At 59.4% G+C, this 23,647-nt stretch overlaps 9 protein-coding genes across 9 annotated transcripts; 5 read left to right on the top strand and 4 right to left on the bottom strand.

Annotated features, from left to right (window-relative positions):
- Nucleotides 1-1,954: 1,954 nt before the first annotated feature.
- Nucleotides 1,955-4,061, bottom strand: GGTG_10743 (HIRA-interacting protein 5). Its single transcript, XM_009228619.1, has 2 exons — nt 2,921-4,061; nt 1,955-2,815 (listed from the first exon to the last, which is right to left on the bottom strand). The coding sequence occupies exons 1-2, from the start codon at nt 3,728-3,730 to the stop codon at nt 2,660-2,662; spliced, it is 966 nt and encodes a 321-aa protein (XP_009226883.1). The 5' UTR covers nt 3,731-4,061; the 3' UTR covers nt 1,955-2,659.
- Nucleotides 4,062-4,068: 7 nt separating this feature from the next.
- Nucleotides 4,069-6,133, top strand: GGTG_10744 (hypothetical protein). Its single transcript, XM_009228620.1, has 3 exons — nt 4,069-4,506; nt 4,600-5,384; nt 5,451-6,133. Exons 1-2 carry the CDS (start codon nt 4,082-4,084, stop codon nt 5,129-5,131), a joined length of 957 nt encoding a protein of 318 aa, XP_009226884.1. The 5' UTR covers nt 4,069-4,081; the 3' UTR covers nt 5,132-5,384; nt 5,451-6,133.
- Nucleotides 5,313-7,303, bottom strand: GGTG_10745 (hypothetical protein). Its single transcript, XM_009228621.1, has one exon. The coding sequence runs from the start codon at nt 6,592-6,594 to the stop codon at nt 5,434-5,436; it is 1,161 nt and encodes a 386-aa protein (XP_009226885.1). The 5' UTR covers nt 6,595-7,303; the 3' UTR covers nt 5,313-5,433.
- A 1,381-nt stretch (nt 7,304-8,684) lies between these two features.
- GGTG_10746 (hypothetical protein) lies at nt 8,685-9,352 on the top strand (the record flags this gene model as incomplete). The annotated part of the gene is made up of 2 exons (XM_009228622.1): nt 8,685-9,094; nt 9,148-9,352. Exons 1-2 carry the CDS (start codon nt 8,943-8,945, stop codon nt 9,350-9,352), a joined length of 357 nt encoding a protein of 118 aa, XP_009226886.1. The 5' UTR covers nt 8,685-8,942.
- A 1,907-nt stretch (nt 9,353-11,259) lies between these two features.
- On the top strand, nt 11,260-16,505 carry GGTG_10747 (hypothetical protein; the record flags this gene model as incomplete). Its single annotated transcript, XM_009228623.1, has 7 exons — nt 11,260-11,862; nt 11,973-12,134; nt 12,228-12,387; nt 12,900-13,726; nt 13,980-14,180; nt 14,561-16,362; nt 16,422-16,505. The coding sequence occupies exons 1-7, from the start codon at nt 11,466-11,468 to the stop codon at nt 16,503-16,505; spliced, it is 3,633 nt and encodes a 1,210-aa protein (XP_009226887.1). The 5' UTR covers nt 11,260-11,465.
- A 646-nt stretch (nt 16,506-17,151) lies between these two features.
- Nucleotides 17,152-19,614, top strand: GGTG_10748 (hypothetical protein). The gene is made up of 3 exons (XM_009228624.1): nt 17,152-17,739; nt 17,841-18,350; nt 18,418-19,614. Exons 1-3 carry the CDS (start codon nt 17,461-17,463, stop codon nt 19,021-19,023), a joined length of 1,395 nt encoding a protein of 464 aa, XP_009226888.1. The 5' UTR covers nt 17,152-17,460; the 3' UTR covers nt 19,024-19,614.
- GGTG_10749 (hypothetical protein) lies at nt 19,441-20,722 on the bottom strand. Its single transcript, XM_009228625.1, has one exon. The coding sequence runs from the start codon at nt 20,263-20,265 to the stop codon at nt 20,029-20,031; it is 237 nt and encodes a 78-aa protein (XP_009226889.1). The 5' UTR covers nt 20,266-20,722; the 3' UTR covers nt 19,441-20,028.
- A 139-nt stretch (nt 20,723-20,861) lies between these two features.
- On the top strand, nt 20,862-22,798 carry GGTG_10750 (37S ribosomal protein S5). The gene is made up of 2 exons (XM_009228626.1): nt 20,862-22,300; nt 22,388-22,798. The coding sequence occupies exons 1-2, from the start codon at nt 21,148-21,150 to the stop codon at nt 22,606-22,608; spliced, it is 1,374 nt and encodes a 457-aa protein (XP_009226890.1). The 5' UTR covers nt 20,862-21,147; the 3' UTR covers nt 22,609-22,798.
- GGTG_10751 (hypothetical protein) lies at nt 22,514-23,557 on the bottom strand. Its single transcript, XM_009228627.1, has 2 exons — nt 23,203-23,557; nt 22,514-23,037 (listed from the first exon to the last, which is right to left on the bottom strand). The coding sequence occupies exons 1-2, from the start codon at nt 23,296-23,298 to the stop codon at nt 22,840-22,842; spliced, it is 294 nt and encodes a 97-aa protein (XP_009226891.1). The 5' UTR covers nt 23,299-23,557; the 3' UTR covers nt 22,514-22,839.
- Nucleotides 23,558-23,647: the final 90 nt, after the last annotated feature.

Here is a 23,647-nt window from a genome sequence, read left to right on the forward strand (position 1 = left end):
GCCCACCCTGCCTACCACTTGGTGACGTCGAAGGTACGCAAGCACCACCTATACACAGTATCGTCCGCAGGCGAAGGCTTGGATGTAGGTATTCGGTATGCCTGGGCAGGGCATGCTTCACCTCCGTCCCCTCATTTTTCTAGATCTGTCGGCACCCATCTCGGCCCTGGGCAGGCGAAATGGCGAGTACGCCACAGACTGGACACCAAACGGGTGCGGCTCTTTCGGAGGCATGGCCGTCGGCCTGGCTCTCCATAATGCCTAGTCGGGTACCACCGATCCGTCGCGATGTCTGTTAACCTAGCAAGGTTGTCTACCTTAATTCAGAAGCTCACCTCTGCCTGATCACGGACAGCGCCGATTCTAGTGGGTCACGCCGTTTGCTCGACAGTCGACGTGCATCGCGCGCACGGATATGTGGGCATCGACCCTCCCTCTCTCCTCTCGGGCATGGCCCTGGATTGATGAACACTATACAGTACATACAATCTTGCTGCTTTCAACACCATAAACTTCAACCATCTGGTCTTTGACCGGCCGGGCGTGGTCCAGATACAAGAATCACAGAGGGGCAAGCAAGACGAGATGGGCTGATCTGGTCGGCTCAAGAGGCCGGCCTGGAGGACGGCCCATCGTCAAGAGCGCAGGAGGAGGGAGGGGGACCCCGGCACTTGCAGGAGGAAGGGCCCCCTATGATCTGCATCATGGTAACGTGAACCCATCGAAGCGGCGCCCCTCGCGGCCGCTGATACGCCGGAGGAGACGCCGCGCTGCCGTTTGGTGCATATGCAGCAGGCAGGAAAAGGAGGCGATACCCTCGCTCCATACGATATGCACAAGGGGATTTTGTATACGTACGCCGAACACGCCAATCCCCGTGTGCATACGGCTCTATCGACGCGCATGATGAGGAGGCTGCAGCTGCAATGGCAGCTGCAACGGCACAAACAAGGCCCCGAAAGACACCCAGGCCCGCGCCTCTTTCTTTGGCAAGGTGGCTTCGCGCAACCCTGGCACCCTGGTGGTTGTACATACCATGTACGGACTGCACTCGACTGGGCGCGGCACGTCGTGTCTTGTCACCCCCTGGGAACAAGAGCGCACAAGCACTGGCAGACGCTCGTGGCCCGATGAGGGGTGGGGCCGCCGGGGATTAACGACATCGAGATGGACGTTCGGCACCGGGATTCGCGAGCAACTTGCGATCCATGTTATGGATCGGATGGTCGCCCAAACCTGGGTGCCTAGCTTTGCTCACGCTGCCTTTGTCGTGGCAATGTTGGCCGCCTTTCCCGTCGGGCTACTATCCTATAGCTGCCACATTCTGGCTGGCGAGGCCAAAGAGAGAGGAGGGCTCCTCGCGACGCCGCAACACACAGCCACATCACGCGCCTATTTTCTTTCCCGGGGGCGTCGTGCCAAGAAGTGAAGAGACACACAAAGCATGCTTCTTGTCGGGTGCGCCGACGGCAGACGCATTGACGAGATGCACAGCAGCGGGGTTACGGTGGTGGTAGCGGGTGGGAGAGGCCATTGTTTTGCATGAAGCGGATGGAGAGCTGGGCTTCATTTTGTGTGCAGCACGAGAGGGGGTGGTGGGAGTGCAATTTGGTCATCCCGGTCTTGACGAGCTCCTCTTTTTCCCCCGCCTCTGTCCGAGGGAAATTGGTGGCCGAGAAGGAATCGAGGATGGTCCCCTCCCTTATTTTCCCGCCAGAGTCCAGCTCTGCGATAAAAAAAAAAATGTAGAAAGAACGACACAGCGTATTTGTATGTGTGTGTGTGTCGCTTCGTGAAGGCTAAAATGGGGGGCTGGGCACCCCCGCCCAGCGCAGCCAGAGCTTCGTGATGCGGGAAGCTGATCCTACTCCGATTGATGCATCGCTGGCGGGTCCTGGGGGGCCGCGACGGCCCCAGACCAAAGCAGATGAGAATCCCCGAGCCACCACCTTGAGGTTGTCCTGGGGCGCCACCTGATATCGCGAGTGTCCCAGCCACCTCACCTCAAAGGCCAAAGAATCTGCTCTAAAAAGAGAAGAGGAAAATAAGAACAGCGAATGCATAAACCCCGAATATAGCGAAAATTGCAGTAGGAATAACGGTTGGTTCTCGCCGCTTGTTCCGTTTCCATCTTCCATCCTCATCCCCTCTTCCCGCTTTGGAGCCTTACCCCGGATTCTCGTCAGCGCCCACTCGCTGTCCAATTGGCGCCCTCCGAGGATTCATAGATTCACGCCCCTAGCTTCCCGCCAAGGAGCTTGACAACGGCTGACATTTTGACGAACAAACATTGGGAGAGCACCAAAAAAAAACCCCCAGCAAAATGAGAAAGGAGGAAAGGGAAAAAAAAAAAAGCTTGGGGATGGGCGTCTAGGTGTACGCGAAACCCACCCTTCCTCGCTTCCTCGTGGTGCCCTGCAGTAGCTCGGCCATATGGCTGAATTGGCTTCTGCAGGCGCAATGCATGACACATGAATGTGCGAGCTGCAATGCCCGTCTTAAAGACCCCCGAGCCGCGGAGAACCCACAGCACGTGGTGTCCAAACCAGAATCACCATTTCCGCAGGGCGCCAATAAAGCACAGTTTCTCTCGTACACAGCACGCATTCTATCTATCCAAGCGCCATGCGCGTCCCCCGGTTGCACGGTGAGTGTTATTTTAACCAGGGACCGTGTCCAGGCTTCCCTTCCCGACCGTCGAAGGGGGAACCTCGCCCTTCTGAGCCTTCAACTTCTCCTCGAACTTGGCAAACTCTTTCGCTGCGACCTCCTCCTCCGGGTCTAGAATCTGGATAACGCCTTTGACCTCCTCAATCTGCAGAGACACGTGACAGTCAGAATAAGAACGGAAAACACGTGGGCCGGGGAACATGCCTGCGCTGTGGCGCGCTGGTCGGGCTCGACACGGGTGGTTGCTTACATAGTGCATGAGCATGCCCTCGATCCCGTTCTTGAGGGTGACTGTGCTCGAGTCGCACGTCCGGCAGGCGCCGCGGAGCTTCAGCAGGACGTTGCCGTCCTCGAAGCCGCGGTATTCGATGTCGCCTCCATCCTCCTGGATCGCGGGCCTGATGCGGGTCTCGAGCAGCTCCTTGATCATGCCCACGACCTCGCTGTCGTTTTCGTTGTAGCTGAGGCTGTCCTGCTCCCCGGATGTCTCCTGCGCGTCCGGCGCCGCCCCGGCCTCGCGCTCGACCACGTTGACGATCTTTTGCCCGGACGTGATGGCCTCGGTGATGAGCGAGAAGACCTCGGGCCGGATGTGGGCCCAGTTGGCGTCGGGCGCCTTGGTCACGGTGATGAAGTCCGTGCCGTAAAAGACCGAGATGACGCCGTCCACGTTCATGAGCTGCGCCGCAAGCGGCGACGGGTAGGGGGGTGCGATGGTCGACCGCGGGTTCAGGTACTCGATGAAGGGTGTCGAGATGCCTTCGGGGAGAATCTGGTGGTTCGGCAGGAACTTGAGCGCGTCCGGGTTCGGCGTCGTTTCGTTCTGAATGAAGATGGTCCGCCTCCCGCGGCCCGCGCCGCTCAGCTGCTCCCAGGGCGGCCGGTGGTGGGCGGGCCGTATCCTGGGTCTTTGCGACGACGGCGCGAAAACAGACGATAATGCGCCGGTATGCGCGGCGCGCTTGGTGGCGAGATCGCTTAAGCTAGGGAGGCGGTAGGTCCTCACCGGCCGCGGGCGCGACAGGACCAGGGCGGAGGTCCGCAGGAGCTTGTTCGTCATGGCGATGAGGGGCTTCTGACTGGGGCCTTGTTGGTAGGTGTCGGGTTGGAACAACGATCGAGACAGGTACTCTAAACGAAGGTACGGCACATGGCCGGTGGAGAATAGGATAGGATAGAGCCGCAAGCAGCAGGAAGATATGTTGGTTATTCAGCCAAGACTCGATTCGCCGCCGAGTGACAAGATCTCCGACCGAGCCGACGGCGAAGAAAAAGTCAACGGGCGAATGGCGATAAAGGAATTTGCGTCATATTCCCAGGCGACAAGCCTCCGGCCCCACAAAGCCCTCGCTCCACCCATGGTCTGTGTTCTCATCAAGATTGGCGGGCGGCACCAACTTTTTTTTTTCCCATGTCCTTGGCCGTCAAGTCCCCGTCATCCGACACGCGGTGCCAGCTGCACTTGCTGATTGGCAACAATTCTCCAGTGCGGTTCAGGTTAACCTCAAAGTCGCACAATTATCCCTCGTTTCCCCCACCCCCGACGCCGCGCCGTCGTGCGACAGCAATCATGTCTACGTCCCCGACGAACGGCATCTCGAAGCTAACCGTGGAAGATGGAGAGGTCAATGGCGCCGGCGGCAATGCTGCTGCCGCTGCCATCGCTACTGCCGCTGCGACCAGCGCTGTGAACGGTGATGTCGGTGGGGCAGGCGGCTCCCAGACTGCACCCGACGCTCCGACGCGCTCGAGGGGATTCCGTGGCACCAAGAGCCTCTGCGGCGTCTGCAGCAAGCGTGAAAGCAGTTACAAGTGTCCGCATTGCGCTGTTGCCTAGTGAGTTCCTTGCGCCTTTATCACCTTCTTCGATATGACCACCTTCGCCTGGTTCTGGGGCGTCTCCGGGGCTAACACAATATCGCTCTTCAGCTGTTCCGTGGCCTGCTCGCATGTTCACCGCGTAATACACCCAGAGACATCGCTACCCCCAAAACCCCCACAACCGGTTCGGCCCGGTGGCGCGCAGCCCCCGAGGCCCGCGCATAAGCAATCACAACAGGCTTCTCACCCTTTCAGCGTCCTCGACGACTCACCCGAGTTGAGGAGACTGTTCAAGAAATACCCCGGCCTACCCTCCGCCCTTGAGGGAATCCACGAGGCCACTCTCCCTCCGAAGAACGCCCCAACCGGGATCCATGCCATGATTGACGCCACCCGCAACAAGAAGCAGGAGCCGTGGTCGCCTGACGTGGGCCTGCGCCGCGGTCGCGCCGCGCTGCGCAAGGCCCGAACGGACCCTGGCGAGGACGGCGACGGCGTCCGGGAGTACTGCGAGCTTGTCCGCTACCTGCTGTCGCGATCCGATGGCGACGGCAAGGTCAACGACATTGTCCATCACGAGGTCGTTCAAGGGGACGTCAAGGTCATCCGGAATCTGCAACAACAGGAGTGGACCGACTAGCGAATAAAACCTATCTATACACACAAGCGGCGTTTGAAGCAAATCCACGAACGTCTGCTGACCTCGACAATTCGCGTCCAAAAAGAAACATGGCTCTTGCGAAGATGTCGTTCATGGCAGCCACCCAACCCGATGGTTGATCGGCCCAAGGTTGTGACCGGCAGCCAGCGCAAGGAACCGGCGCAGACACGAATGATGCACGACTCACGAGAAGCTGGGTTGGAAATTTGTGAAGGATATTAATGTATTAAATGTAGGGTTTCCAGCGCCCGATCTTTTGCTTATCTGTGGCACGAGAGGAGCTAACGCCTGAATCTAGAGAAGAATCCACCTTTGGAAGGCTTGGATAGCTCGGGCGCCTCATCGATGGCGCCATCGATGGCTACCCCCTTCTCTCCACGACCATGTTTAGAGTCTTTATTCCCAAACCTGCCGCGGAGGGTCCATATCGAGCTTGGTCGCTTCAGGAGCGGCACGGTCCTGGCCCTCTGGATCGGCTTTGTCTCATCGCTTTGGGTCCAGTCGACGCGGTGTTCAGCGGCGTCCTGTGAGGGATAGTATTTGGGTGGCGGAGAGTCCTCGCGGCCACCCGGCGAGGCCGGGGGCATTGGCAGCACGTGGCGACCGTCGCCCGAATCCTTTTCCCGACACTCCAAGAAATCACCCGTGCTACTCCTCCTGTTCTTCTGGGCCTGTTGATTGTGCTGGTGATGATGGTCCGGGCCCCCGCCCAGGGCGCCCGTGAAGGTGTGGCGGTGGCTGCGGATCTGCTGGGCGGCCTGATCCCTCTCCTCCTCGGCCTCGGCGGCCTCCTCGAGTATACGCGTGCGCTGGAACTGGTTGCGCTCGTGCAACTGCTCGCGCCTGCTCTGGGCGCGCCGCAGCGCCTTGGTCTGCTCGGCCGGCGGGGCGTTGGGGTCGACGTGGTCGGCCTCGAGGTGGAACTTGAGCGCGTTGCGTGACAGCTTGTGCGTCAGGCCGCCGCCGCCGCCGCCGCCGCCGCTCATGTTGATGGCGGTGGTGGTGAGGGCGAACTGCGCGGCCGCCTCGCGCGGAACGTACGGCCCGCCGCCCGCCGCCTCGTCCGGGCGCGCCGGATCCCCCCTGAGGGCCGCCCTCGACGTCTTCCTCTTGGCCTTGTCCAGGATCGACATGGACTTGCGGATGACGAGCCCGCGCGCGGACGGGGCGGACGGCGGCGACGTCGACGAAGACTTCCCCTTGGCGGCGGCGGCGGCGGCGGCGGTGGCCTTGGCGGCGTGTTTCTTGCGCTCTGCGTAGGCCTTCTGGTCGGCGAGCACGAGGTGCAGGCGGCGCGACAGCTCGGCCGGGTCCACGGGCGCCCCGGGGCCCGGTCGACCCTGCTGCGGCTTTCCCGGCCGGCGGACGCCGCCGCCGACGGGGCCGCCCAGCGGCCTGCCCTTGGTGTTGTAGTTCATGGTGATTTGGTTGTGCATGTGCATCCCACACGCGCACAAGAAAAAGCACCGACCGGGGGTGGTCGGTCACACAACAGGCCTCCCGCGTCTCTTTCAGCCTAGAGTTCCACCACAGAATCGCGGGAATGCAAAAAAAACGCCAGGAGTACAAGATGGGGCGCGCTGGCTTGCGTAGGTTCAGGCAGTTTCGTCGTGGAACATGGAAGAGCTGTAGGTTCGACAGGCAGTCCCCTGAGCAGATAAAAGAATGATCTCCGGGATTCTGCAGGGGCGGAGGTGCTTGAAGGCGGCTGTGTGGAGGAAAAGACGAAACAAAGGAACGTTGTCCTTGTTCAAAGGTTCGGAGGAATAGCAAGTAGAGCTCGTCTCGGACAAAGGACGACGTCTTGCTGGTTTCGGAGATGGGCGGTAGGCATGTAGGGAGATGCAAGGTTGGCGTGTGTGGTAGGTATTTGTGTGTGGTGTGTGCGTGAGTTGTGTGTGCGTGCAACAGATCGAAGCGCCAAAGTCAGGAAAACGGCACCTAACGCCCTTTTCAACCCTGGCCGCAAAATGTTTCTCCGGCACTGAGTCGACTTCCCGTCTCTGCTTTTTTCTCTGGTTTCCCCCAAAGTCCAAAAATAAAAAAATAAAACAGGGAAAGCAGAGACGAGCAAGGACAGAAGCAGGAAATAAAAATGCAGGTGGGTAAAAAAGAAGTGGAAGCAAGCCGGCAAAAGATCGCAGGGTGTGATCAACCACCCCCAAGACGAGAGAGACCGAGCTAGCCTGGGGCCCCTCGGGACAAGGGGGGTCAGGCCGGACTGGTCGGTTCGGGGTGTGTGGGGATGGGTGATGACGGGGGTGGGCGACCGAGGCGAGAGGAGGGTAGCAGAGATGGGACTCAATGTCGTGTGAATGTGGAGGAGAATTGAGGCTTCCGGACCAGGGATAGGCCCCGTACGCACGAGGAGCGGGTGACGGCGCCATCCCATCCACATGTTACCCTCGAATACTAGGTAGTAGCCCCGTTTGAGAATACAACTTTCGAAAGGGGGAGGAGGGGAGGGTAGGTAAACAGTGACTTGCGTTTCCGCTACAGAGTTATGAAGCTGTCCGGTTCCCGACCATCCAAGGTTCGGAGCCATTGCCGCTCGGGTAAAAGTGAAAAGACCAGTGTGCCGGATAGAGTGACATGACGCCCAGGTCTCGGGAGCCCGTGTTTTGGCACTGGTATTCTCTCAACGCTCAACAGCCCTCGGGGCGGGGAAGTGGTTGGCTATTATAATGCGTCCATGTGGGCTCTGTGGCCCCCAGGGACCACCACATTGCAGTCGGTGTCTATACATGATAATGCCGCAACATTTCTGCTTCCTTTTTCTTTCTTTTCGACTTCCCCCATTTTGTGCCGTTCCCTACCAATAGTGGGTTTGTTCGGACGGGTCCGACTCAGCCTTCCTCATCCCGATTATTTTCGAGGCTGTAAATCTGGGATGATCCCGATTCCGGTCACGAACCGTTGCCGGTTTGCAGGGACACGGGTGACAAGGCGCCTCGAACGGCACACACACATACAAAGAACATGATCAAAAGAAGGAAGGGCGCGCGAACAGAACTGGAAGGGGAAAATGGACACTGACTCCTGGGAACAGCACCAGCCAATAAGTTGACGGCACTAACACCCGGTTGACGGCACGTTCTGCCCCGCTCGGTGCTCGATCCAGCAGCGCATCCATTGGCAAAGGAAAAAAAAAATTGAAAAATGGCGGGCTAGGCTACGCTTGCGAAGGGGTGTTCGGTCACGGCACACAAAGTTTGTTAGCGTCAAAAGGAATTAAGCTCATGTCTCGATCTGGTTTTTGCCTTGCAGCCGTCCGTCCGAGCGAGCGAGCGAGCACCGTGCGGCGAGCCGAGATGACGAGTATGGAGACGTGTTTGCAAACAGGTACAAATACCGAGACGACAAGAAGAAAGACAATAAAAAAGAAAGAAAAAAAACACGAGCAGCGACAGACAAACATGCCAAAACGAGGCGGCAATGTCCGCCCGGCAACTCGTGACTCTCCCCAGGGATGCGCCCCCTCCTGACCTGATCCTCTCTCCCTCCGATCCACCGCCCAACCAGCAGGTTTTCATTCCTCCAGTTTCCCTCGTGCCCGTGGGGTCTGCCCAATGAAAGTCGGTCAACCGGTCTGGGGGCAAGGGTCGCTGCAGTGGATGACGTGCATCCGTGCTAGCGATGGCGCCGTTAGGTCGGCGCTAGGTATGGAAAAGGGAGACCAGGATTAGGGGAACGGGGGGAGGGCTGGCCTGACCGTTGAGAAGCGCCGTGATTGACGGCCGCTGGTCTGGCCGCGGGCACATTCTCTTCCTAGGTGCCCGTTTGAACAGAAATGAAGGCCACCCTTTTTTTTCTTCTTCTAGCGGGTATAACTGTCGGCCTGACCACACAGACACACCTACGTGCTTGTGTAGGAGCATGCAGGCCACTTGCCGACATATGCTTTATCCGCAGATGGGCACAGGCAGGTCAGGTAGGGATCTTGTAAGCAGGCCCGGGCCGGTCTGCACAATATCATGTACGATGTGTTGTGGCAGCAAGTCCCAGCTGTTGTGCGTTTGGCCGCATTTGCGGAGTTCTCTTGGCCGGAGTCTGGGAAGAAGCGCCGGCCAACCAAAGGCCGCCACTCGGGCTGATGGAGCAACGCTCTTTGAGACGGACGCACAGATCGATGCATGCAGTTCATGGCACGGCGCAATATGTAGGGTGTGCAAATGCTTGCATACATGTACTTGTTCATGACAACTAGAAGGCCAAGCACAAAATTGAATAATAAATGACGGATCGATACAACTCTGCCGCTTAGCGCCGCCGCCAGGTCGAATGGTACGCAGCCGGGGTGTCATGCATGCGGACAAAAGTAATATTGACGCGCACCGGGATTCTCGTATTCGACTCCTGCTGCTTTGCCTCTGGTGGGCTTCTTCCAATGACGCATGGTATTTGCAGGTCCGCCTTTCCCAACCACTCAATACGTGTAGACAACATGTGACTTGGGAATCTGCGGCGGTAGCTTGATTCGGTGGTCTGCGCCTTTCCCTTTTGCGGCTGGGCGTTATGGATCCACAAGCTACTTGCAGTTCGAACCGTCAGGCAACGTTCGGGAACATCCTTGGATCCACAACAGCCAAGATCCTTGTTGCCTGCATCACCGTTGTTCCTTTCTGTCTCTGCCTCTGCTTCCTTCATCTATCCTCCTTCCCTCTTTGCCCTACGTAGCCCACACGCATCTCCGGCGCCATCTCCGGCCCCAGCCTCGGAAAAACAAACATCCCACAAGACGTACAAAAGATGCGATCCAGGAATCTACACCTGCCAACCTAGCGCACCTTGGTAAACAGTAGTCGCTCTGTCTGGCCATTCCAACACACACCATTGCCTTGCGCGCGTGCAATCCCCACGAGCTACCTGTATTTAAACTATACCTAGCGCGCCCACGCAGAGACATCGAGGGGAGCTCGCCGACACTCTGGAGAAAATCGAGTCAGCTCCTGCGGTGAGTTCAACCCCTCCCACCCAGCCAGGGAGCCAATTCGGCCCATGGGGGTAGGGATAGATGATCTCACTCATGTTCTATGCCTTGGCCGGTCCGATCAACAGATTGAGAGAGTCAGGGCGGAGGAGTAACAGCGATGGACCTGGCAGGACCTACCGGGCCATTCCCCGGACCAAGGCTGTCAGCGGCCGACGTGGAAGCCCGAGAGAAGCTGAGAAGGAAAAGAAGGACGGATAACAATACAAGCTAGATAAGTACCCACCCGGTAGAAGTAGAAGCTGCGGCATTCATGGATGCCCTCGTCCACGGGCGGGACACGGGCGGGAATGAGAAAAACGGGAAGGGATACCCCCTCCATTCCACTTCACCGTTATCCCGCGATGCCTCGCAGGGCGGCCGGGCCTGTCGGATGATGGGCGGTGTGGTTCTGTCGGGCCATCGCGGAAGAGGACGGTGGGGCCCGCGAGATGGCCTCATCTGGGTGCGCATCCGCATGCCCCCGTGTTCGTCCCCACTTTGCGCCTCGACAGAAAGCGGCCTGGCTTGCAAGGGACCCGGATGACGGGCGTTGTGATGGGAGGTGGCTCGGCGACACGGAAGCCCGAAGGCAAGGGGGCCGCCCGCTGGGCATATAGGGACGAACGAGCCGGGGGTTTGCGCATTGTGTCTTCGCCGTCTGCGCCGCGCTCTCGGCGCTTTGTTTATCGCTCTATTGTTGGAATCTGGGCAATCACACACACAGGAAGAACGCCGGCGCCATGGATATGCCGGCGAGCTCGGGCACGCCACTCGCTCAATCCCGTAGCCCAGTTGTGGTGGCCGGTTTGGGAGGCATTGGGGGCGGGATTTGGTGATTGTGTGCGGTGGTGAAAGTCACCAGAGCATGAGGCCGCCGTGGTGGCATAGAACCAATTGGCTGGATTGCCACAATAACAGTTGATGTTTCGAAGCGGCGCGTTTTACCTGCGGCTTGCCCGAAGCAGAAGCCTTATTCCACCCCGGGAGAGCTGGAGGGTCCAGGCGGCATCAGCGCGTGTCCGAGGCGGCACCTAATATTTGGTTGCGCCGCGGCCCGAGATCGACACCAGAGCGCGACGGCACCTCCGTGACGGCCTCTCATCTCCTTCTGCTCCCACGCTCGTCCTGCTTCGCAGCGCTGATGATGCGAGTTCTCGCGGTCGGGGTGGGCAAGGCCCTGCGGGGGTGCTGTTTGACAGCGTTACATTGAGGCGAAAGAACGGGAAGGGCGAGCGGTACTGTGTAACCTCAAATTGAAAACACCACGAGGTGATAGTGACACACAGCCTGGGGCTCGCACTGGCCGCCTTCTGCTTCGCGCCCCAAAACACCAGCCGGCCGATGGATCCCCAAGGGCCCTTGGGGCTGGCGGCGAGCCCATTCCGCATTCGCGCCGCCACTTCTGGCTCCCTTGCGCCCGCTGCGTTCCTGCGGCGCCGTTATAAACATCGGGTCGAGTCGCTGTCTGACCCGCCCCGAGGCTGCATCACCGTAGCACTGCACACATCAAAATCGATCTTGGTGTTGAAACACCCATCTTGCACGACAACGAAGCTCACAACCGATGCGGGTGTGTCTTTGGTTGGAGGTACCTCTAGCTTTGCCACGTGCACCGTCCTTGCTCCAACAGCTCTGACTCGAGCTGCAACCCCGGCCGGCAAAGCTCAACTCCCAGCAACCGCCCAACAACGACGCCAGCGCGTCCTAGCGCTAGCGCCACCAGCAGCGTGCTGCGAGCGTGCGCAGGTGGAGCCGGACAAGCATTTGATTGCACCACCGGCCACCAGCACCCGCAAGCTTGACTAGCACAGGGCCCTTGACTCCCCCCCCGTCAACACGCGCGAGCAGCCCAGGCGCCGCGGTATCGTTTCGTGGTTTTGCGCCTTGCTCCTGGCTTGCAGTGGAAGGAGGAGAGCGCACATCGCCACAATCGCCGACGCCCTGTGCTGCCCGCGTGCCTCGCCTCGCGCGCGCTGCTGTGCCGCCATATCGCAGCGGCTCGACGACCGAGTAGGAGATCAGGAAAAATAAAGAAAACGGAAAAAGCAAAAAGGCTTGTCGGGGACCTCCTTTGTCCTCGCCCCGCCACGACACCACGGGCAGCCTTCCACAAAGCGCTTGCAAGCGCCGCGCCCACCGCCCACCCAAGCAAGCTGGACCATCGAAACGCAGGAAACACCCCGAAGCCGCCGCCGATCAGGGGACGTGGGAAAGAGGCAAGGACGCTGGGCGAACGAGAAGTTGAGGCTGCCGCCTATCCCATGTAAGTTTCTCGTGCCAGCTTCCCGAGCTACCAATTGCTGTCCTTTGTCCTGCGCGCACCGAGCCCGTGTCGTTTGTGACGGCCGCGCCCCTCCTGCGCGCACTAGACGCTAAACTGCGTGGGTGCTTTTGTGCCGGCTTGGGGGAGCGCCGCCATTGGCTGGTGTGCTGCTCGGATCGTTTCCCGGCGACCTCTGTGCTCATGCTGGCGACATGCTTGGTGGCGTTTCTCCTTTGCATCTTGGCGGGCTGTCGTCTGTTCCCGTTGGCGTCCCGTTTGCCTGCAATGTGGCTGGCCTACATGGTGTTTCCTTCTCGCTCCCTCCATGCTTGTTGACTTGTCTTCCCAGAACCCTTCTTTTCTATCTTGATATACGGCGCAGGCGACGGTCGGTATCAATATCCCGCTCTCGAGTCGGGCACGCACAGCACAGGACACGCGCAAACCCAGAGCTGCCCCTCCTTGTGAATTGTTCTAATGGCGTCCAAATTGCGAGGACAGCGAACCCACAGCCTCCCAGGCGACCCTTCGGCCTCGCAGCCTCTGCCGTCGCGCGGGTCTGGCAGGCACACGTCCGGCTCCTCCTCCTCCTCCTCCTCCTCCTCCTCGAGGCACGGCTCTAGGCCTGGATCCAACTCAAAATCGACCTCGCCGCTGCCCTCGCCGATCGTCAACGACCACCAGCGGGTGGGCTCATCCATACCCGGGCCCGACCGCTCGTTCCTCGTGCTCGATGACCCCGCGCCGCCTCGCACCCCCCGCTACGACCGAGACTCGATAGTCACCATCGCCGAGGACCCCTTCCTGAGGCGCTACGCCGAGCCCCCGGGAGATACGCACGACCCCACGCCGCCCAGCAGCGTCGCTGCCGACGCCGACGCCGACGCCAGCGTTTGGCCGCCTCCTCGCCGCGACTCGCTGACACTGGACGTGGCAGCCGCAGCCGCCGTCGACAGCGAGGCAGCCGCTCCTAAAAACTGCGTCGACAGCCCCCGCACGAGCCCCCACGAAGTCGGCAGAATGGACTCGGTCAATATCGCCGTAGTCGGCGCCAAGGGTGTTGGCAAGTCGGCCTTCATCCAGCGGGCGCTAAGCCAGACACGGCCGCTGCCGTCCAATATCATGCCCGTCCGGCTCAAGGCCGAGGGCGGCATGACTCTTTTCGTGACGCTGATTGAGCTCGATCTCGAGGACTTTGACGACACCCCGGGAGACCAGCCAATCCGTTGGCCAACGCACCTCGCCGGCCATGCAGTGGCTCTGCCGAGGCCTCACTGCGCCCTCGTCCTATACGATGTGACGAGCATGGATAGCCTGAGATCACTGCCGCAAATAATGGGTACGTCTAGTAGCGAAAAAGAAGACAAGGACGTGGTTGTCGCTGCAGTTGTGTGTGATTGGAATCTCGTGTGTGCGCGCGACGGTGGCTGTGCCGCTGCTGCAGCCGCCGCTGTTATCGTATTCCTTTTTGCTTTTCGTTAATTGCGCTGCGGCTTCCCTGCTCTTTGGCTTCTCCCGCTGGTCCATCTCCCCGCTTCGGGCCCTCGCTCGCAATGCGCTTGGCGCGACCTAACGATGCGACTCGCTGGCAGGTGCATTGGAGATGAGCAACCTCCCGCGGATTCTCGTGGCCACCAAGTGCGACAACCCGGAAAGCGCACGCCGCGTCAACACGGACGCCATCCCACGACACTTTCCTGGCGTTTTGAACCTCATGACTTCGGCAAACGTGCCCAGCACGGCGAGGGAGTCGCTCAACGCCATAATCAAGGCTGCGCTGGGCGCCAAGATGGGTAAGTCGAGTCGCACCAGAGGTGTGCACTATTTTGCGTTCTGGCCCCTCTGACCCTGGGCTGTCGGTTGGTTGCGTCCCGGCAGCATGGGTCGATAAATCTAGGCCTGTTCCCGGGGTTCCGGCAAGGGTTTTCCACCGGCGCAAGTGCGTTTGTTGTTGATCCAAAACTCAAAACTGGGCCCCCTGTCTCCACGCCCACAGGTAACAGCTGAACCCCTGGGGTCTGAGGCGGAACGAGAGGGTCCTCGAGCCGCCTGCTGAGCAGGCCTCGGCCGCCCCCCTCAACTCTACCCTGGGAGCTGGGTTACATTCCTTGTTTTTTTTTTTTTGGGCATTCTGGCCGTGCTGACAAGCAACTCGCACTCAATTGAACTACAGGCGGTGATAAACAAGACGCCACACTCTCCCGAAGGCGAGCTGCCTCCTCGGCCGCGCATCTCGAGGCTCCCGACTACGTCAACGGCCGACCCCTCAGCCAACACTCCAAGCACAGCCGCGCGAGCTCCGACTTGTCCCTGCTGCGTGGCGTACCCCCGCCCGGTGCCAGCGACGGCTATCGGGGCCAATCCAGATCCCGATCCCCGAGGATGGAGCACCCCTCCACGCCACAGACGAGCTCATCGGCCTTTGGCGGCGGGGCCGACGCCCTCGACGACGGCGGCGGCCTCACCGTTTCCAGTATGCTGCGCACCCACGGCGGCGTCCGCCTAGACACGGGTCGCGACACCTTCCTCGACGACTCCGAGGCCGAGTCGTACCGCCGGTCGGACGACATCCCCATCCTACAACGAAACGACGAGAACTTCCCCGAGCAGCTCGCCAAGCTCATGGGCGTGAGCTTTGACGACCTCGTCGACCGCCTGCTGGCCCCACGCATGACGAGGGCTGACAACCAATTCGCCGATATCTTCCTATGCCTCTACCGCAAGTTCGCGCCCCCGAACGTGCTCTTCTCCGCCATCCTCGCGAGGCTAGAGATTGGGAGGGACAAGAGGGACAAGAGGGAAAAGAAGGACGGTCTCTATCTTGTCGCCATTCAGTCCCAGCTGCGCATCGTCGAGGTCGTCGCCCGCTGGGTGCAGCTGTACCCAGGTGATTTTGCCCGGTCCGCCACGAGGCGCCGCCTCGTGGACCTTGTCGGCCACCTTTCGATTGAGCCCATATTCACGGCCGCGGCCCACCAGATGCGCTGGTATCTGGACCACCGCATCTTTGAGGACGATGACACAGGATGGGCCGAGTCGGACGAAGCGGACGAGGCCCCAACAACACTCCCGCAGGACCGGCGGCCTAGCGGCGTGGCGGAAAGGTGCTACGGCACAACCGGTGGCGTCAATGGCAGCATGTCGTCGTTGCAGATCGACGATGACAGGAGCGGCAGATCCGCCGCGCAGTTCCAGTACCATTCGCTCGAGGACTACGTACGGGAGGCGGCCACCATGTCGCCAACTTCGACGCTGCCACTCAACAAGATTCGCTACCACATCTTTTTGGACAAGAACACGGACGATATCGCCGACGAGATGACCCGTATAGACTGGATCATGTTCTCGTCGATTGGCATCCGCGACCTGGTCCGAGACGTCAGCCTGACGATGGAGGAGAAGGAGCGGTGCCGCAGCCTACAGAACGTGAGCAGGATGATCAGCCACTTCAACCACCTGGCGCGGTGGGTGGCCAATATGATCCTGATCCGCGACAAGCCCAAGCACCGAGTGCTGGTTCTCGAGAAATTTGTGCAGATCGCGGCCAGGTTGCGTGTGCTCAATAACTATAACGGCCTTGCGGCAGTGCTGGCCGGCCTCAACAGCACGTCAATATACCGGCTCTCGCAGACGTGGTCGCTGCTGAGCTTAGACTCTGAAAAGCGATTCAAGTCTCTGTCGAAGCTGATGGCGACCGAGATGAGCCATGCACGGTACAGGCTCGCGTGGGAGAACTCGCCCATGCCCAAGATCCCATACATACCGCTACACCGCCGCGACCTGGTCTCGGCCGAGATGGGCAGCCGGACCTTTGTGGGTCCTTTGGGCGATAGGATCAACTGGAAGAAGTTTGAGGTCCTGGGCGAGGTGATGCTGCCGCTCATGAGGAGCCAGGGCACTCCGTACCCGAACCTGAAGAAAGACGACGGGAGCAGAGAGCTGATTCTGGACTGCAAGATGCCCATCGACGAAGATGTACGTCTTGCCCGCTTCCGATCGAGACCAAGGCCATGGACTAACCGACGCATCCACAGGACATATACCAGCGCAGCGTGCAGGTCGAGAGCGCCTCGGGCCAGGGCGAGTCGAGCAGGAGAAGATTCCCGTGGTTGAGTTGAGTGGGTAATGAATGGTATTTTTCAAGGTTCATGTAGACCATGAGTTATGGACTTGGGTTTCTGGGCAAGGGTTTGAAGTCCGCCGCCCAGCTTGGCGACAGGCGCCTGGGCTTTCGGTTCCCCCTTCTTCTGTTTAGCATACCTGGCTCGGCGTATTCTGGCGGTATTCTTCTTCGCAGTATTATTCTTGTTTCACCTCTCCCATTCTTACCCACGCGATGGTGCGAGGCGCCATCAAATCCACCCATCCACGCATTCCTGTTGCAATTGCGCCCCAGAAAAAACAAAGCAATGGACGCGGCAGTTTTACCATTTCCCCCTACCATCTTGGTTAATTTTTTGTTCAACTATTGCCTCTTTACTCGCCAGGCATTGGCACCGGAACCCCTCTGGCAAGACGTCGAGCCCGCCAGCTAATACCCCTCGTATAGAAAGTAATTATGACCACCCTCGCATGGATTTCATCCTGCATTTCATGCTCTTCTATATGTTAGTTATGGCAGGGGTTCGAATTTTAATAAGTCAGCTTTGCGCATTGCGCCATACCCAAAACGGGAGTGCTCCTTCCCCAATAAACTCATCACCAGATCAGGCAGGTCCGACGCCCCATTCACCTTTGGCGATAGCCACACAATTGGAGGGTATGGGCTGAACTTCTCCACTGGGCACGGGCGGTCCTTCCTCGCCCGTGTGTGGTGCGTCTGCTTTGGCTCAGATCGGCTCTGCATCGCCAAGTCAGCACCACCAATCACTCACTTCACCATTCCGTCCGCACTCTCGGGGAGGAGATGGCCCATTATAGCCGCTTTTGCCGTCCCAACAGCAGCTCGGGCTTTCCAATGTCGGCTGTTTCTCGCCGCGTCTGGGCCGTTGTGGGTTCTGCCTCCTTTTTCAACATCTCGGATCGCGCCCCTGTCGCCAGCGCCCGCCGCGGACTATAGAACGACCCTGTGCCATGAGAGAGGCACATGTGCGCATGTGCCCCATCGAGCTCGGCCTTCGAGATCTCCCCGGCAAGCTGCGCCTCGAAAGCAGCCTGACCCTGGCGCTGCCCGATAGCTGGGACCAAGAGGCAACCGCAGACAACCTCGCCGTGGCAGCCATCGCGGGTAACCTGTGGGTGGAGCGGGCAAGCCCCTGCCGCCTCGGCGTCGAGGTCGCGATGAGCGGCGGCGCTCTGGCAGAGGAGGCGAGATCCGAGGGGCGGATTGTCGAAGCCATCAGACGTTGCTCCGTAAGCCTGAGCCGTGGGTCTTCGCGCGGTGTCTCCAGTCCTCCCTCGCCCTGGATGCCAGGTAGGTATCCAACGCGCTAATCACGAGAGACTGTGTCTAGGCCTGGGATTTGCTTGGCATCCAACTCAGCCGGAGCCAGAGGCCGCCCCAAGACGCCGACGGAGATTCGCAAGCCCCTGGAGCTCTCTTTTACATCAAGCACAAGTCAAAAGCCTCCGGGCACCTGCCGTGCAACTACGCGGCACGAGCTCAGCTTCGACAGCTCGAGTGCAGGTTCAGCTTCGACTTTGCCGTCCCCGAGACACCCAAACCCAGACGGACAGTTCCGGCACCGCCCCCTCGGCCGAAGAAACGCCCCAGCGACGCTCGAATCACTCGCTCCATGACGAGAGAAATGGAAGAGGGGGGAGTAGGTGACGGTCTGCCACCTCGTCAACCAGAGCTTCCGATTGCCGTAATCGAGCGAAGTGTGAGGATTCTCACTAGGGCATCGCTCTATACACTGCTTGGGATCAAGAAACGAACCCCGCGGGCCATAATGCTGCGACCTTTCCAGTCCTCGACTTTGCTCAGTATCGCGCCTGCGGTGTGGAATATGGGGTATCTCCAGGTTCGATCCCCCTAAGGGAGCCGCCTTGTGTTGATGTCGAATGCTAGATCTGACATGACATGGATAGTCCATCATCGAACACGCCCCTTCCCTCCAAAGAATTAGCTCGGTTCTGGGGCGCCTTGCGACTAGCGCCCAATCGCCGAGTCTGGCACACAGGATTGAACAGCTTGGCGAGCCGAACTGGCAGGGAAAGGGACAAGATGGTGGACCTGACCTTCGGCTCGTGACCTCACCAGACACTAGCGGGCCTGCCACAGACATCACAGACCACATTGGACAAAAGTTGTGGCCCATTCTTCAAAGCAGCATTTCATTCACGAAACTACCTCGATCACGGGCCTTCTCTGACACGATCACGCCTGAGCATGAAGACGCAAGCCCTAGACGCTTCGATGAAGGGAATATCAGCGAAGCATCGGTCGATGACTACCAAGAAAGAAGGGTAGGTGTTGATGGTCATGAGATATACCACGACTGGCGGGATGGTGAGGAGCCTAGTCAAAACGACGGAATCGATGAGTATGAGCCACATCGGTGTCCCGGGGGTTCTATAGATGACGATAGCTCCATGTGGGAGCCAGGGGGTTACCCATACTATCACGAACAGAGCCCAGAGCGCTTCAGTGTAAGTTGCTCACCAATTTTCCAGCTTTCAGTGCGACTGTGCTGAGCGATATAAACACAGCAGATTAATTGGATTCAGGCTGAGGGCGTTGAAGAAGACAGCTGGGCTGGTGAGTTTAGTGACATCACCTCACAGCCCGCCAGTTGGCTTACAGGGCCGCCAGCAGTTGGTCGCTTCCTCGGGAGTGAAGAATAGCAGGCAGCGAGGGGGGCGAAGCGGTGGACGTTGTAGTGGTGCTCTATTGGTCTGGCAAAGAGCCCCGAGGTATGCCGGCTCTCGACTTGGCTATCATGTTGCTTGAAGCTCCCAAATATGCGGCTTCTTGGACATTTGGCTAGATATGTTGCTGGATATATTCACAGCTAAGCTCCCGGTGAAACGCCTGGATACAATACCGCGCTCATTGAGCATCGTCATTACGGACACACGGTGTAGTTGGTTATGCGCATGGGCTAGGGCCGGTATTGGGAAAGGATGTAGATCTCAATTGACTAACGGCAGCTTGCGCCGTTCACTGCTCGACGCGATGACGCTGTAAATGAAGAAAGCAAGAAACAAAACCACGGATACGGGCTGTGCCCCATAGGCAAGGTGTTTAGATGACGCATTTGAACCGAAAACAAGATGAATAAATACACCAAGAAATGAAATCAAAGCCAAGTCGCTGATATGCCTCGAGTCTCACCATCTAGGTCGGTGGAGCCGAGAGGGAGAGAATGTCTGTCCAGGTCAGGGAGTTGGTTCCGCCCGCGGTGTGTTGGCGCGAATCACGAACAGGACACATGCCTCCCTCCCGCGCAGTCGTGGCGGACATCCGATGCGCTTCCGCGATGGCTCTTTTCGCGTCGCAAGAGAGGTTGCGAAAGTAGGGGGGGCGAAGCGGTTCGGTACCGTCGTTTGGGGGTTCTGTTGCTGTCGTTTGGGTGAGCCGGAGCCGGAGCAACTCCTTCCCTTCCTCTCTCCCCCTTTTGTACCCTCTCTCTCTCTCTCTCTCCTCTCTCCTAGTCGACTCTCGCTCCGTCCGGCCCGGGGTGGGTGTTTGTTTTTTGTTTATCTCGCGGCGGGAGGCTTCCCGCCCCTGGCCGCCGGGGCGGCGCCCTTCTTCTCCTTCTTCTTCATCTGCTCGGGCTTGAGGGTGGCGTGGTGGATGTACCAGATCAGGGTGATCTGCAGGATGACGGCGACGAGGACGACGAGCAGGATGGTGAAGAGGATGGGCTGGTCGTTGAGGACGGCGACGGCCTGGGGCGTGGCGCCGATGGAGAGAAACCAGTCGAACTGACCCATTTTGTTGTCGTGGGTTGTTGTCGTTGTTGAGCGGGGGGTATCGAAGGGGGCGCGCGACGAGCGGAAGACGTGCCGGACGTGTTGGCTTGGGAAAGAGAAAAGAAAGAAGGAAAACTGGTTTGACCTGCGCTGCGGGACAAACTATTCGGGGGTTGCGATGTTCCAGAAGAGAGGGAGCTGGAAAAAGACGGGAACAGAAATTAATAGGGCGCGAACAGGGAGGAGGTAGAAACAAAGTGAGAACAGCAAAATAAAAAATGGCAAAATAAAAAGGCTGAGATATCACGAGCTGGATGAGGCCACTTGAGAAGGGGGTCCAACGGAAGAGGTTCGAAACGACAGACGTCGGGTTCGAATCGACTGAAGGCGCCCGTTTCAGATCAGGGGCTAGTCCCAATCTAGGCGGTTCCCAGGGATTGCCGCCGGTTCGATGTGGGCGTCGCAACCCGCCCTTGCGGGCTCCATTCTGCAAGGGTCGCCGTTTCACAAGGCCGATGGGCTGCCAGGTGTTGACACTCACGTGACATGGCACGTGGAGGAGCAGGATGTCTGATGTAGGTCGAGCCAGACGGCGAAGGCCAATTGACAGGGGTTGCCGCAAGGAGCTCGGACGGTTTCCAAAAATTTAGCAGTGAGAGCTGCAGCGACGACGCCATTGAGAGAGGGGATTCCGGCCATGGAGAGAGGTAGGGGCGCCCGCACATAAACCCGTCCTTTTTACGTTTTGCGTTCCGCACGTCTGCAATCGAGCTTGGCGGATCCGGCTGAGCGGCCGCCTCACTGGGGCCCGGCCCACGAAACGAGCGAGCAAGAGGGCGCTCCCACAAGGCACTTAAAGGTACCACCACCACCACCACAGCCACACATATACACCTGTACACAATGAGCGCAACAGCCGTCAGGGGCTTGCTCTCGGGGCGATGCCTGGCCACGCGGAGCACACGGCCGCCAACGAATGCGGTGGCGGCAATGGCCGCGGTCGCCGCCGCAGCAGCAGCAGCAAATCCTAGCAGCAACACCATGGCGGGGCCAACAAACCAGGGCCGGCAACAGCAGAAGAGGGGCCTGCACGGCTCGGCGGCGCTCTCGGCGCGGCGCAGGCCGCGGTTCAAGAGCGTGCAGGCGGACAAGATGGGGCTGACGACGCCCGAGAAGGTGGACGAGTTCACGGGCCAGCACTTCCCCGACTACACCGAGGCGGACCTGGCGAGGCTCGCCGAGGCCTACGGGCCCGAGCAGATGGAGGCGTTGCGGGCGGGCGAGGCGGCCGTGGAGGCGCGCGACCTCACGGTCCAGGGCCGGCTGCGGCGGGACCCCTACCAGCTCGGCTACGTCGACGACCTGGCCACGGTCCGGCCCATCGTGGACCGGCGCGCGCGCGCGCGGCCGGCGCCCGACACGCGCTCGCGCTTCATGACGCCCGACGAGTTCACCGACGACTTCCTCGGCTGGCTGCAGGGGTTCGTGCCCGAGGACGTCAACCTCGAGGGCATGTCCGAGGACGAGCTCGCGGCCACCATCGACAAGTACGCGCCCTCCAACCTCGACGTGTTCAAGTACTTCAACGAGCGCTCGTCCATGACGGACGGCGGGCGCGGGTCCAACTCGGCCCTGGCGCCCGCGCTCATGGACAAGGTCCCCGGCGTGGCGGGCAAGTTCAAGCGGGCATCGGACCCCGAGGACCGCGGCATGGACGAGGCGGGCGTGTACCAGGACCTAAAGAAGATCACGGGCCTGACAGTGCCGCAGATGATCGACATGCCGTCAAAGTTCCTCGTCCAGCGCACCGTCACCAACCAGACGCGACTCGGCAAGATCATGAGCTGGCACGTCATGTGCATGGTCGGCAACCACAACGGCCGCATCGGCCTGGGCGAGGCCAAGTCGACGGAGCTCATGACGGCCCGCACAAAGTCGCGCCTACAGGCCATCAAGAGCATGATGCCCATCCGCAGGTACGAGAACCGCACCATCTTTGGCAAGTCCGAGGCCAAGGTGTCGGGCACCATTGTGCAGATGTTTTCTCGCCCGCCAGGTTGGTTTATCATCTCTTATTTCGGTTTCGGTATTTCCCCCCCTTTTCCCCTCGCAGTCTACTGATGCGCTTTGTGTGTTTCGATAGGATTCGGCCTCCGCGTGTCTCACAGAGTATTCGAGATTTGCCGCCTGGCCGGCATCAAGGACCTCTCGGCGCGCATCCCGCGGTCCAGGTGCCCCATGAATACGGTCAAGGCCACCATAAAATGCCTGACGGGCCAGGTCGACCCCGAGGCCATGGCCATCGGGCGGGGCCGGAAGCTGGTGGATGTGAGGAAGGTCTACTACGGGGGCGCCGTGTATTAATCATGAATTCATTCTTGTGCCTCTTGCGGCAAACAAGAAATCAACCAACGAAAAAAGAAACGCTTTCCTCAATCTCGTGGTGCCTTGGTAGAAAACATCCCACGGGTTGCTACCCTCAGTAGCAATCCGCTTTGACATGGCCATATACGCCCCAAAGTGCTGATGAATATCATGACGCCTGCTTTGCCCCAATCCTTCTGACGTGCCGTAGTCTCTTCCTTGTTTTCCCTATTACTCGTCGTAGTCCCCCTCGTCCCCCTCCCCGGCCCCGGCCTGGTCGCCCCAGTCGATCTCCTGCTGCAGCACGATGCTGTAGACGCTCGCCTTGAGCAGCGTGAAGACGAGGCTCGTCTTGCGCTCGAGCTCGCGCAGCCCGTCCAGTATCTCGACGGGCGGCGCGCTGGAGAGCGTGTCTAGTGTTGATGCGAGCTGGGAGCCGTTTTTTTTTTTTGAGTCATTTTGGTATTTTTAGTCTTTTGATATTCTTGAACCGGGGGTAGATTCACTGTTCCCAAAGTTGCATGTGCCAAACATAAACAAGAAAGAAAAGGTCGAAGAGAGCGACGAAAAATAGACGCCGGATTCTTCACGCACCTTCTTCATGTTCTCGGCCAGCCGCTCGTACTCGTCCAGCACCTCCTGCTCCAGCGGGCTCATCTCGTCCGCCGAGGCCCCGTGGTGGTGGTCCATGTTGCCGTGTGTATATTGATGGAGGCTGCTCTCGGGGCGCGCCGGCTGGGGCCTGCGCAGAGGGCGGCAATATCTCTACTGGACTACCTTGCCCCCCCCCTTTTTTTTTGGCGTTCTCTTTTGTGTATCCTATCAACGACTTGAAGAAATTGCTGCCGGATTAGGTGGTATGAAGATCGGCGCCGGGATTGTTTTCGAGAAGTCGCCGTTTCTTTTTCGCTGCAGCTGCCACTATTGGAGGGGGGCCCTTATTCCCGTCGTCATCCAATTGAACCATCCGCAGGTCCAGGCGGCTCGTCACTCCATGCCCCACATCATCTTCCTCGACCAATCGCCTGTGGGCTGCCGC

This window comes from Gaeumannomyces tritici (assembly GCF_000145635.1).
Source record: "Gaeumannomyces tritici R3-111a-1 unplaced genomic scaffold supercont2.6, whole genome shotgun sequence".
Taxonomy (NCBI): domain Eukaryota; kingdom Fungi; phylum Ascomycota; class Sordariomycetes; order Magnaporthales; family Magnaporthaceae; genus Gaeumannomyces; species Gaeumannomyces tritici.